General features: G+C 34.6%; 1 protein-coding gene across 1 annotated transcript; it reads right to left on the reverse strand.

The window, feature by feature from the left end:
* Positions 1-4,226: 4,226 nt before the first annotated feature.
* On the reverse strand, positions 4,227-6,975 carry LOC108216431 (uncharacterized). The gene is made up of 8 exons (XM_017389190.2): positions 6,834-6,975; positions 6,008-6,303; positions 5,801-5,893; positions 5,219-5,363; positions 5,018-5,128; positions 4,855-4,937; positions 4,555-4,612; positions 4,227-4,446 (listed from the first exon to the last, which is right to left on the reverse strand). The coding sequence occupies exons 2-8, from the start codon at positions 6,290-6,292 to the stop codon at positions 4,367-4,369; spliced, it is 855 nt and encodes a 284-aa protein (XP_017244679.1). The 5' UTR covers positions 6,293-6,303; positions 6,834-6,975; the 3' UTR covers positions 4,227-4,366.
* Positions 6,976-12,955: the final 5,980 nt, after the last annotated feature.

Here is a 12,955-nt window from a genome sequence, read left to right on the forward strand (position 1 = left end):
TTTGTCACAAAATTACCTTGGACAAATACTAAAACACACACATGTTAAATTATGAGATTCAATCTCATGTATTATTCATTTTGGCTACAAAAGCTCAAAGTTCTAAAGCAAGCCCACCATTTAAAAGTCTACCACTTTATTCTCCATTTGTGATACAGAATATACACAAAAATATGTGGGTTACAATACACAACACATTTAGGCCGGAGTACTCCTTTGTTTTAAAGACTTGTGCGAGGGAGGTCCAATGAAATAGAAATGTTACACACTACACAGGATGGGACAACACAAACTTATTGTCACATTCCACTATATCTTGGCACTTATGTAAACTTAAGTTACTTAAATTCTTGAACAATTATGAGTGTACATTTCAGAAATCGGAACTACACTAATCGGTTGATTTTTCGATTCCTGTTGTATAAGATATTTATTGGAATTAAGAAAAGGTAATAGGATACATAAAAGGACATCAGAAAGGTGAATAGCATGTTTTCAATTTCTTTATTATCTCTGGGAAGCTATTGAGTTGACAACTTCACTGAGAAGCACCATGCCAGAAGCACCATGCTATAAGATAGATCATAAGATAGATGAGCAACCAGCTAACCAAGTCTCTGAAGAAGTCATTTTGTAGTGTGGCCCGAATTCCAGAATAAACTCTTGGCATGCCTGCCGTCACGTGACTAGGCATGGTCACGCATGGGAGGATTGATTGAAGGGCGAAGGCAGATGTCTAAGTCTGGCAATTTAAAAAGAATCATAAGTACATGTTGCAAACATAAACTGTGGCCTCCAACTAAAACATAATAAGCTTTAGGCATATGCAAGACCCTTGTTTCTATGATAAGCACTTTGTTTGCTGAAGTTAATTTGTGGTGTAACCGGATATTGCAGTGCAAATGTGAATTAAAAAACATAAAACCAAGAATAAGATGAAATTTTTTCTTTGCTAATTAAATGAGCTAATAAATGAGAAGACTTTTACCTGCATTCATATCAGACTAAGAATGAAAGAGCTATCCGACAAGGATAGTTATTTGAGGAGTTATAGATTTGCCTGGCTTTGTATTGCTGCCGGTGGACTGTATTACTTTTGCCTCTACTTATTTGATACCATTAAGTGATAATACTAGCTGGCCAGGGCTTGCTGCTATGTGTGGCGACAGATACTTGGCAAGTGTACAATTTGCAGACACGCATTGTAAATACAAGGCATTATAAAGGTGTCCTGATCACATACGGCTCCCAGTGCCTTTACAATTATTGATTCTGCCTAACTCTGAATGCGGAGATGAATTGATTATACTGAGGATCCATGCTTTATTCCGGATGCAGCAAGGGGGCTACTCGTGGAGTCCCTCCCATCACTGAGTGGCTTATTGGCTGTGAGTACCATCATTCATAAAAGGGCCAGCAGATAGTTCTGATTGGGAGTAATATGGCCGCTAAATCTACCTTTTACAGCAAAGATGACAAAGAAGCTTAGATAGAATTAGACAGAGTTTTCCACATTGCAGCAGGTACTTTTTGTGGACAAATGCAAAGCGTGTCAAAGCTGTTACAAACTCGAAAAGAAAACTGTGAGGCTTTTCTGATAAGTTATGGATCTAAATCCAGAGCCACACATAAATAATAAAAAATCTAACAAAAAAAACGAGTGGTTGTGAAATCATGGGACTGCAATCAAATATGCAAGTCAAAATTACTTATTAACCAGCAAGGTTTAACAACTGTAGATCAGCTATAATTATATCATAAGTTGTGACATACCTACATTCATTTTTGCCCTGACCAATGGACTTTCATCTGAAGCAACATTAAAAAAGGCTCGTCACACTGATAATTTCAGCACTCACGTTTTCATTATCATTATTGTACTCATCTCCAGAAAGTCAAATGCTAAGCAGCGTACCTGAAGCACAAACAACTGAATCTCTGACCTGAAATGTTAGTCATCCTTAGCAAGCCATTATATTCATATTCTAACAGATCATCATGTAACCAATTATTAAAAAATTTAACAAATATGCTCATCGGCTTAGGCCTTAGAGAGTAGGAAGCAGATGTGCAGATATAGACTGGCCAACTGAACATCTGCTTGCAACCTTATAACTTGTTCCTACATTATATATTCACACAGATTTTCCAGACTGAGAGGCAACCACTTGAGAAAAAAGCTCTGCTTCTGCATCATTTCGGTGGGACTCCAAAGGTATTTTAGCAGACATGTATTAGAAATGCTTCAGTACTGAAAACGTCGCCCAGTCTATGTCCATCCACGTCACCTAGTCTATGTCCGTCATCAATGACTGTTAACCATATTGAGCGCTGTTGTGGACAGACTATCAAGAAACCTAACAAATTATGTATCCCCGCCATTTTTGACCAAATTAACCTGAAAAGAGCCATAAAATATCAGGAAGGAAGAAAAAATCAGCAAGTAATCCTCTCTGCAAGTAAGAAATTTGACATAGACTGCTAACCAACAATTCTTGTCTGAATAATATCTGGGACAATACTCAGAGTGTGAACTTAAGCGAGTTAGATCTCTCCTAGCAGAGATGTCACATCAAAAATACCAATTCCCACATTGCTGCGTGAATGAACATTCAACAAAATTGTGTCTGTCACTGCTGTAGATATCCATTTTAGCTCCCCAAGCAGAGTACTAAAATTCTCTTTTTAGTATAAGTATTCTATTAATGAGTAATAGTCAAGAGACTCACATAACAAGGAGCGAGTACAGAACTTGAATATCAAGATGACATTCACCATCAGAAATTTTGCAGAGGAGAATCACATCTTTAAGTTTTAAGTAATTATCGCACTAGTCAATCGTTAGTACTCATACAACAGATAAAAAGATCAATTACTAGTCAACTGTGACCAATAAATCCCTATATCAACTCAAGAAAATCCAATCCAATGTATTCAAATATAAAAATAGAACAAAAAATGTGATGTTGCTAAAACAAATGATTTGAATATAAAAATAGAAGAAAAAATCTGAAGTTACAACAAATTTTAGAAAAACCATAGAAGCATGCTATCATTAACTAACCAGCAGCATTTTATAGTGGTAACCATACTATCTTCCAACTCTACCACACTACTGGTTTCTCTTCATTTTCTGCCAAGATACAACTTGTGAGTTATACAGGCTTCAATGTTGCTTTATATGGTACATCGAAGGTTGAGTGTTCTTTAGACATGAACTCATAATTTTTACCCAAGAAGGGCCGTGATGGTAAAGAACAAGATATGTAGCATGTAATCATCTTGGTAGTACAAGACTTGATCAGGTATAAGATAAACAGAAGAACTGTTATTATCTCCACGCCATCTTAATGGTCGCGGTAATGGATCATGTAATTATATCAGCAGAAAATTCACCACTTTAAGGGAAGGTCTAGTGTGCATCACTGGCTGCCAGAAAAATGTAGTTTTTGAAGAAGAGCTGGTAGAAGTTTGTAGCTGTTTAAAGACGCCAGAATCAAATAAAAAATTTCGCGACTAGTCAAACCAAGCTTTCTATACCTCTCTATCAAGGCATTAACAATCATTCTGGCAGCAGAGCAGTCAAATATGTTCATAACAGGTGTCAGTAACCAGGAGGCGACTAAACCAAATGTTGGAGGAAACATTGAAGAAATGGCATTAAGTTCCAGATCAGTAGAGCACGGTTGGATAGTTTAAGAGTTTATCCTCTGTCGACCCTGTCTCACCCCGAGTTCTTAGACCCACACATCCTGATTGAGTTAGGCTAAGTACCCTGTCTGACTTAGCATATTTGCTACATGTATTCCCTGGTTTCTTTATCTCTTTAACAGTATGTTCCAACTTAATCTTGCATCTTGTCTGATACTAACCTTTAGAAAATGGAAAGACTTGGTGAAAAATTATCTGAATTGATTTGGTGAAATTATTTCTGAATTGATAAAAAGGTTATAAGTTCGTATATCACTTGTCCTCCCTGTACTCTTAGAGTCTTAGACATCTAATGCAGTGGCAGAGCAACACGGCCAATGTAATTTGTATTTTCAGTTTTTAGTCGTATTATCTTTAGAATGACTAATAAGATCATTGTAGCAAATAGTTTGCTTATGTGTCACGTATATACCATTGAAAGGCACCCTTAAACTCACATGTCTGGATCTTGTTATCTAGTTTGGTGGGAGAGAATAGAATGAGTATCATAGGCTGGAGCTAAGTTTCAAAGAAAATTAGTGAAAAACGCATTGCAAACAACAGCCGAATATCCAGATGCCAAAAAAACACAATAAACTAAAATTTAATGGATATATAGAAAGTGTATGCCACTTCTTATATCTTGGCCAAACTGCAAGACTTTTAAATCAATGAATTACAAAATTTTCCATTTCCGTTCCAAAGCATTTGTGATCTTTGATATACAATATGCCGCGCTCAATGGGTAGCCAGAAACTGCACAACCAAGGTAGATATAATTAATAAGGAAAAAAAAAGGACAAATGAGTTTATTAAAATCCAATCATAGAGGATGCAATAATATACAAATTCAAAACAACTTACTTGATATAAAATCGTCTACAAACTCCTTTTCAATTTTCCCATGGGCCATTGCACCAACCTGTTTACAGATGATAGTCATACAGAATATCCCCCATAAGAAAATCAACAACCCTTTGACCTCTGAAAGCCAATTTATACTTTTTGTAATCCATAAATTTATTTAAATTCTACTTCAGCATATTTTACACTAAATATATACAAAATTACACAATGTAAGAGTTATCAATTTAAGAGTTATCATATATAAACAAATATTAGAGTTCAGCTTCCGGCAAAAAAAAAAATTAGAGTTCAGCATACCACAAAGACAAGGTTCACATCATTGCTAACAGCATTAACATAGTCCCCAATGTCAACCAACTTTTCTGAACTATGTGAGAAACCTGATTCGCAGAAAATCAATGATGAGATATAGCAAGGATCAAGAACAGTATTTAAAAAAAGAGCAAAAGAGATTGTTTACCTATTCTGCGAGAGTTTACAGGCAAATACTGGGTTACAGGGTTCTTGACGACACGCAGAAGCTTTTCACGCTTGCCCACAGCAGATATACTAAGTTTCTGCAGCAACTGTACTGCATTGGTCATCAAACATGTTAATATTCGACGCAAAATGTATACCATGTTCCCTGATGTAATTGACAAGGGCTGACAGTTGAGCTTACAGATGATCCCCGAGAAACGCTTATACGTCCTTGGTATACGAACATGTGGTTTAACTTCAAAAAGCACACCTTTCTCAGTTCTCACATATAGCGCCTTCAACTTCCCAGCCTTATTCAGTGTGCTATCTAAAATCATTAGCATAGCCTGACATGTAATAATTAGGACACATGTGAATCAGATAATGAAGTGGTAAACTTTTACTACACTCAAAGGAGATAATAATTCTTCAGTGAACATAGTGAAACTGGTAATTTAGGTTAATACTCCTAGTAGAATACAATAATGAAGAATATTCTATAACGCATATACTTCTCATGCATAGAAAAGAAGCAAAAGTCCATCACTTTAAATCAACCTTAATAATGTATAGCAAATTGTAAGATCAACCCCAAGCTTAAACCTAAGAAAGTTTAAAGAACAATATTTCTTCTACTATCTACAAAATTAGTAGCATGATATCTAAGACGCATTTAAACAGAAATAGATGAAATTGATTTCTCAGATATATGTATGACTGTGGATATAAATGAGAAAACATGTTGAAACAATGACAATAAAAGGATTTATAGTTAGCAACTAACCTGATGAGCAATGTCAGGCCTATAATCAGCAGGGTTTTTGTTATTTCTCTTTAGAAAATTAGCATGTTCATCCGAGTTGAGTAACTGATAAGTCTGCACTAGTCAACAGAAGAGAACATTACTTAAAAGCAGTAAGTGTACACACAAACCCATGATCTGATCTTCCAAAATCTCATTAAAAGAAAGGGTTTAAGCTACAATAGTAACCTTGCCAACTTTAGCAACTTCCAAAGAAGCTCTTTCAAGAATAAAAATAACACCATTCTTCTTATCATCCTCGACCAATGGGCCAATCGGAATACCAGAAAGTTCATCAGCAACATGCTGAGCTTTCGCCTCATCTTCATCTTCTTCTGCCTTACTTCTCTTCGTCACATTTTCTTCATCATCCACAACCTCATTTCCTTCCTCATGTACTTCTTCTTCTTCTTTATCGTACACTTCACGATTCTTCTTTCGCTTCCTCCCTTTAACACCATAAGGTCTCACCATTTCCAAGCTCGCTACAACCACCACAATTATCAAAATCACTTCTTTCCAACAATTAAAAAACAATTCAACATAAGTACTTCAACAGATACTAATATAAAAAAACACTGTTACTAACTACCAAGAACCAATCTTTTCGACTAAAAACAGAACACCCATCATAACATATGCTATATAATCAACAAAAATCACAATTTTCCAACACTTAACCAACTAATTTTACTTCCTCAACATATTAAAACTTATTACACTACATAAAGTACTTCACTAAAAACTAATCAAGAAACAATCTTTTCGATAAAAAACAAAACACCCATCAAAGCATATGCTAAATAATCAACTAAAAGTCTAAAATTCATATTAATAATATATATTCTAACTTCTAAGGCAAATTAGGAACAATCCTTCAGCAAAGTTACCAAAATATACATAAACAGCAAGAAAAAATATTTAATCGAAAAATTGAGCAACAACCTATTAAAGAAACAAACTTGAACTGATGGATACATACATATATGTAATAAAATGAAGGAAATAATCATACCCAATAAGAAAGTTTGAAGCTTTTGTTGAAGCACCTAACGTTTGTGTCCGAGTATTCTCGGTGTATCTAGGTTCAGGATTTTACTACACTAGGGACTTTGGTTTTTGGGCTTGCCTTTGGTATCCGAACGGCCCAATTTCGCTGATTTTGAATTGACCTTTTAAATTGTGTTTCGCTTCGTTTTAGGAGCATACTCCCTCCCCCTCAATTGTTTACATTGGAGGGGGATACGGAGATCAAGACAATGTATGAAAAATGAGTAAAGTTAGATGAAAAGTGAGTAAAATGGTGGGACCCATCAATATTTAATACTCCCTCCGTCCCTCTCAATTGTTTACATTGGAGGGGGACACGGAGACCAAGACAATGTATGAAAAATGATTAAAGTTAGATGAAAAGTGTGTAAAGTGTTGGGGCCTACCAATATTTAATAAATAGAATTGAGATAGTGGAGGAAAGTAGTGGGTGTATAGTAGTTTTTATTGTTAAATATGAGATAGTGGAGGAAGATAGTGGGTGTAATGATGAGAAAAACTTACTATTTATAGTAACGTAAAGAAATGAGAGGGACATCCCAAAATAGTAACGGTAAAGAAATGAGAGGGACAAGGGAGTAGTAGATTTGAGATAGTGGAGGAAAGTAGTGGGTGTAATAGTAGTTTTTATTGTTAAATATGAGATAGTGGGTGTAATGATTGAAAAACCTTACTATTTATGGTAACGTAAAGAAATGAGAGGGACATCCCAAAATAGTAACATTAAAGAAATGAGAGGGACAGAGGGAGTAATTTATTAAAGTATTACGGTTTTTTTTTTGTTTAATGATGTCACTGCTACTTAACTTTACGTGTAAAATACTCACTTGTTACTCTATCAACGATCTTGTAACGAAAATTGAAAACGATTATCGGTGTAAAATATACATTTTTGGTTAATAATTTATTCATATGATATGTTATATGTAATTATTTTCATAAGAATCTCCATACATAATAATCCTACTTTGTTTATACTTTGTCGATTTTATTTCTCAGACGTCTCCTCTTTTAATCGTTTTTATGGACCCCCACCCCACAAAAAAAAAAATTAAAAAAGTGGTTAGGACATATACACACTACACAGGCACCGCCACAGCAAATGAGATTAATTAACAGTTGAAGCATGATCCTAAAATGCGAGATTGAGCTCATTAAGAGGCCTTTATGCGAGATTGAGCTGATTAAGAGGTCTTTTGGTTCAACTTAAAATAAGTGTTTTTTGTTTAAGGTAAAAAAGTGAAGTAAAAATTAAATATTAAGTTTAAATTTATAAGCGATTAAGGGGTCGTTTGGTTCACGCCTTTCTAGTATCATTTATGGGTTTCGTTCATTCTAAACTCAAATCGGGTGTTGGTTAGTTTTTCTTTCCTTCAAACCCATACGGTCATACCTCAAACCTACAAGGTATGAGATTTTCATACCCAAAGTAAGAGGTGGATATAGGTTTGAAGAATCAATTTTATTTGTCTTATTTTTATTTTTATTTATGTCATTAAATTCAAATTATTAGTGCCAAACGAAGTTGACTCACAGATATATAAAAAAAAGATTATTTCAAGAATATTTTTAAATTAATTATAATTACAATAATCAATTAAAAATATTTAAATTAGATATGCTCATTCCGGCACTTAACAAACACATGATCTTAAAAATGATACCCCAACCCTATACCATCTCAACCCGATTCTTCATTCCAACCCTATACCCTCTCTTCAACCAAACGACCCCTAAAGTGTTTGGGAAAAAAAAGTCATGAAACAAAGTTAGTATTTCTGGCTTCTTTTAAATACTTCTTCATTTTTTACGAAAACGGTATGAATAAGTGCTTCTAACTTATAAAATCATAAGTGGGGTTAAAAGCGTTTGCCGAACATCACGTAAGAAAGAAATCTGACAGAGCAGAGTGGACGCTCTGAAAAAGATAACTTACTCCTTTATATTTTTATTTTCGTTCTTTTTTTTTCTTCAGAAAAATGGCTTCAAATCTTAAATATTTTTGGATAATGTCCAAAATAACATAGTTGGAAAAAATGTTAGGGTTTTGGGATGAAAACGCTAGATCGTGTAGCGTTTAGCGTATATTAGGGTTAACCTAATAAGACGCTACACGATGTAGCGTTCTAATTAGGGTTAACCTAATTAGACGCTACACAATGTAGCATTCTGTTTGGATAATCTAACGGAACCTTAACAGAACACTACATCGTGTAGAGTTTTTGGTAAATAACCAAGACGCTAGACGATGTGGTGTTACTAAATGGTAGTTGGGGGACATTTTTTTGGATTCTGATATTTAGGACATTAATCATGAATATTCGGGTATTCAGGGCCAACACCCTTTTTTTCATTACTTTTACTAATTGATGACTTATAGCTTTAATTCCCTCAGAGATCAAAAGAGTAGTACTCCTCATTTCTTTACGTTACTTTTTGACACGCTTTTTAAGACTCGTTTAAAGTATAGTTTCATAATATATTTTTAAGAATTTTTTTTCATGAATAAAAGTTTAATGTTTAAAATTTTATTCAAAAAAAGAAAATTTTGAAAAAAAGTTGTGAAATTATACTTTATAGGAACCTCAAAATGCGTGCAAATAGTGAACGTAAACAACGTAGAGAGACAGAAGGAGTGATAAGTTCTTATATTTCTTGAAACAAACATCAAAACTTACGACGAGTTAATTACACTTTGTAACCTCTAGGTTTGCTCCAAACGCAGTTTAGTACATGAACTTTAAAACGTAGCAATATGCACCCTAAACTTAACATTCCCGTGCAAGTTGTAACCCCTAGTCAGTATTTCGTTCAAATCTACCGTTAACTTTAACTGTTTGAGAGGTAACAGTGTGTATATTAGTTTCTAACAGCTACTTTACCCCTTGTGACCCCTTAAAGGTTATGTATTATATTTTGAAATTATTTTTCAACACACACAACGATGTAAAAAAAGTTAAAATAATTTTTAAAATATGTACTTATTTTAAAATTTTAAAATAAGTTACGTCGTTTATTTAAAAATAAATAAATTTTCAGATTCTAAATCTAGATACATATTTTTAAAATTATTTTAAATTTTTTTACATCGTTGTGTGTGTTTAGAAATAATTTCAAAATATAATACATAATTTTTGAGGGATCACAGGGGGTAAAGTAGCTATTAGAAACTGATATACACGCAGTTACCTCTCAAACAGTTAAAGTTAACGGTAGATTTGGACGTTATAGTGACTATAGATTACAACTTGCACGGGAATGTTAAATTTAGAGTGCATATTGCCATGGTTTAAAGTTCAGGTACTAAACTACGTTTGGAGCAAACCTACACTACAAAAAAACAGGACAAAACCGACCGGCTAAAACCGACCGCCAAAAAAAAGTGTCGACTTAAAACCGACCGGACTAAATCGGTCGGTTACGTCGCAGAGCGACGTCGTTTTGCCTTGCTGGCAAGGCCAGACATTTTATAACCGACCGGGGAAACAGTGGTCGGTTTTACGGCTGACGTGTACAACGCTTAACCGACCACAGCCTCGGTCGGTTATGTGTTTTTAAAGAATTTAATTGATTTTTAAATAAATTATGAGTTTAAACGACGACGTGTGATCGCGAAAACGAAAACCGACCGCCAGCGGTCGGTTTTATCCTAATATATTCATATAATTTTTTTTATTTATGTGGAAAATGGATAACATAAACTCGTCAGGGAAGGGGTTACGACGCCGTTTTTGTATAAATATCATAACCGACCGGCACCGGTCGGTTTTAACTCGTAATTTTGATTAATATGATTCTCCCCCACCAGTCTATCTTTCTTTTTCCCCAACTTATTTTCTTCCTCTTCTCTTCCCAAAAATCTCTCTCTACTCCCCTCTCTCTGTGTCTCTGCCAACTAATCTCTCCCTCTCCGCCAATAAAATGCACATGAAGAATATGGATTTTAAACTCCGTTCGGTCTCGATTGGATTTTGGATATCAATCTCAATTAGGGTTCAATCTCAATTTAAAGGTATATCGATCTCTCCCTCAGTTTCTCTTTAGCATTTTGTGTATGTATATATATATGTGTTTTTGTATGTATGTATATATATGTTTCTTTATGTATATGATTTTGAATTTGAGTTTGATTTTGAATTTGAGTTTGATTTTGATTTTTAGTTTCTCTTTAATTGTGAATGTTCTTTGAATTCGATTTTTAGTCGAGTTTGTAAGCATGAATGCATGATAATGAAGAAGGAGTCCATTTTTGAAGCAAAATATATAATCATTTCATTCATATTCATAATTTATAAGAACACCCATAAACATATATATATTTATAAATACTTAAATAAAATTCATAATAAAACACTTGAAAACAACTGTAACAACTTCAAATCCCCGAAGGGCCCGCCTTGCCTTTGCCTTTGCCCGCCTTGTCCTCCTTGTCCTCGTCCTTCTTTTGTTGCTTCAACTTCGCGGTCATCATCCCCGCGAAGCGAATCAACCACTCTTGCTTGCGTAGCGCTGCCCGCCTTTCTTCCTCTAACCGCTCCTGTTCGAGATAGTGATCCATTTGCATGAACATGATTGGGATTCTATAATCCCAATCCATTTCCACCCAAATGTCATCGGGGATGTCGAGAATGCCATAGGAGACTCCATCGATTGTGACGGTGTTGTTGTTGTAGTTGATTGTGACTGCCATTGTAATTTTGATTGTGATTGTAGTAGTTGTAGTTAATTTGTGGTAGATTAGAGCCCTTTTTATAGCACAAGTGTTAAGCAACTAAAAAGTCTCTACATTGAATTGTATTAGTGTTACAATCCCAAGAGTCACCCTTCCATTACCTTGTATTGAATTCTATGAGTTACACTCCCAATATTCATACCCCTTGATTGCTTAGGAATTTGATAGGATTTTGAAATTTAAATATTATTAAGATTAATTTTATTTGATTTTGGACTTTGAATTTGATTTACTCATCTATTTTATTTGATTTTGAGTTTGATTTGATTTTGATATATTTTTTTGAGTTTGATTTTATAAAGCGTGTGAGTTTAATTTGTTGTTCGCATAAATTTTAATTTGAAATATTTTGAAGATTAAACAATTTTTTAGGGAGTTATCAATGACGGGACTGGTTTTTATCAGACGACTTGTGAATAAATGGTTGCGTTTGTTATGAGTTTTCTGATATAAAACCAGTTCCGTCAAATTATTTTTTTAAAAATTTAAGCGACAAAACCGACCGACTAAAGTCATAACCGACCGAGGTTACCATTGCCGTAACTCAGTAAACCGACCGATTGGGTCATAACCGACCGTTTATAGCATAATCAAGTGCAGAAAACCGACCGATATGGTGGTCGGTTTTGTGCTTATTAGTTTTATTTATCGGTTTATTTGGCTAAGTCTTGAGAATGCTCTGCGGCACCGAAGAACGACGTCGTTTGCATACTATAAAACCGACCGATTTCGATCGGTTTTGATTATTTTATTTTTATTTCTTGATTTATTTTGGCTAAGTGCTAAGACGACGTCGTTTGTGCAAAATAAAACCGACCGAATTGGTGGTCGCTTTTGGGCGGTCGGTTTAATATGGTCGGTTTTAAATGCTGGGAAAGTAGCGTTCTGCTCGTTAACCGACCAGAAACGGACGTTCGTTTTATTTTGCAACATAACCGACCACCCGGTGGTCGGTTTTGACCCCCATTGTATATTTTATTATTTAAAAAACGGCGGGTAGGTGCGTTTTAGCAGTGATACGACATCGTTTTGTTTAAATAGACATAATCGACCGTTTGTATTTGACAGTCGGTCGGTTTTGTGTGAGCTAAAAAGTTAAAAACTACTCTCCACTTTCATTATACAACAAAGCTTGGAAATTATCAAATATCAAAAGAAGAAGAAGGAGAAGAAGAAAAAGAAGGAGAAGAAGAAAAAGAAGAACAAGAAAGGAAGGAATCAATTATCAAAAACAAAGTAAGCTACTCTTCTTAATTATGATCACATTGTGATTTTTATTTATTTTGTTGAGAATAATTTGTATGAATGTTGTTTATATAAATTTCTTGGATAATTTGTAATGTGTATATGTTTTA

The sequence above is a fragment of the Daucus carota genome, chromosome 4 (genome assembly GCF_001625215.2).
Source record: "Daucus carota subsp. sativus chromosome 4, DH1 v3.0, whole genome shotgun sequence".
Taxonomy (NCBI): domain Eukaryota; kingdom Viridiplantae; phylum Streptophyta; class Magnoliopsida; order Apiales; family Apiaceae; genus Daucus; species Daucus carota.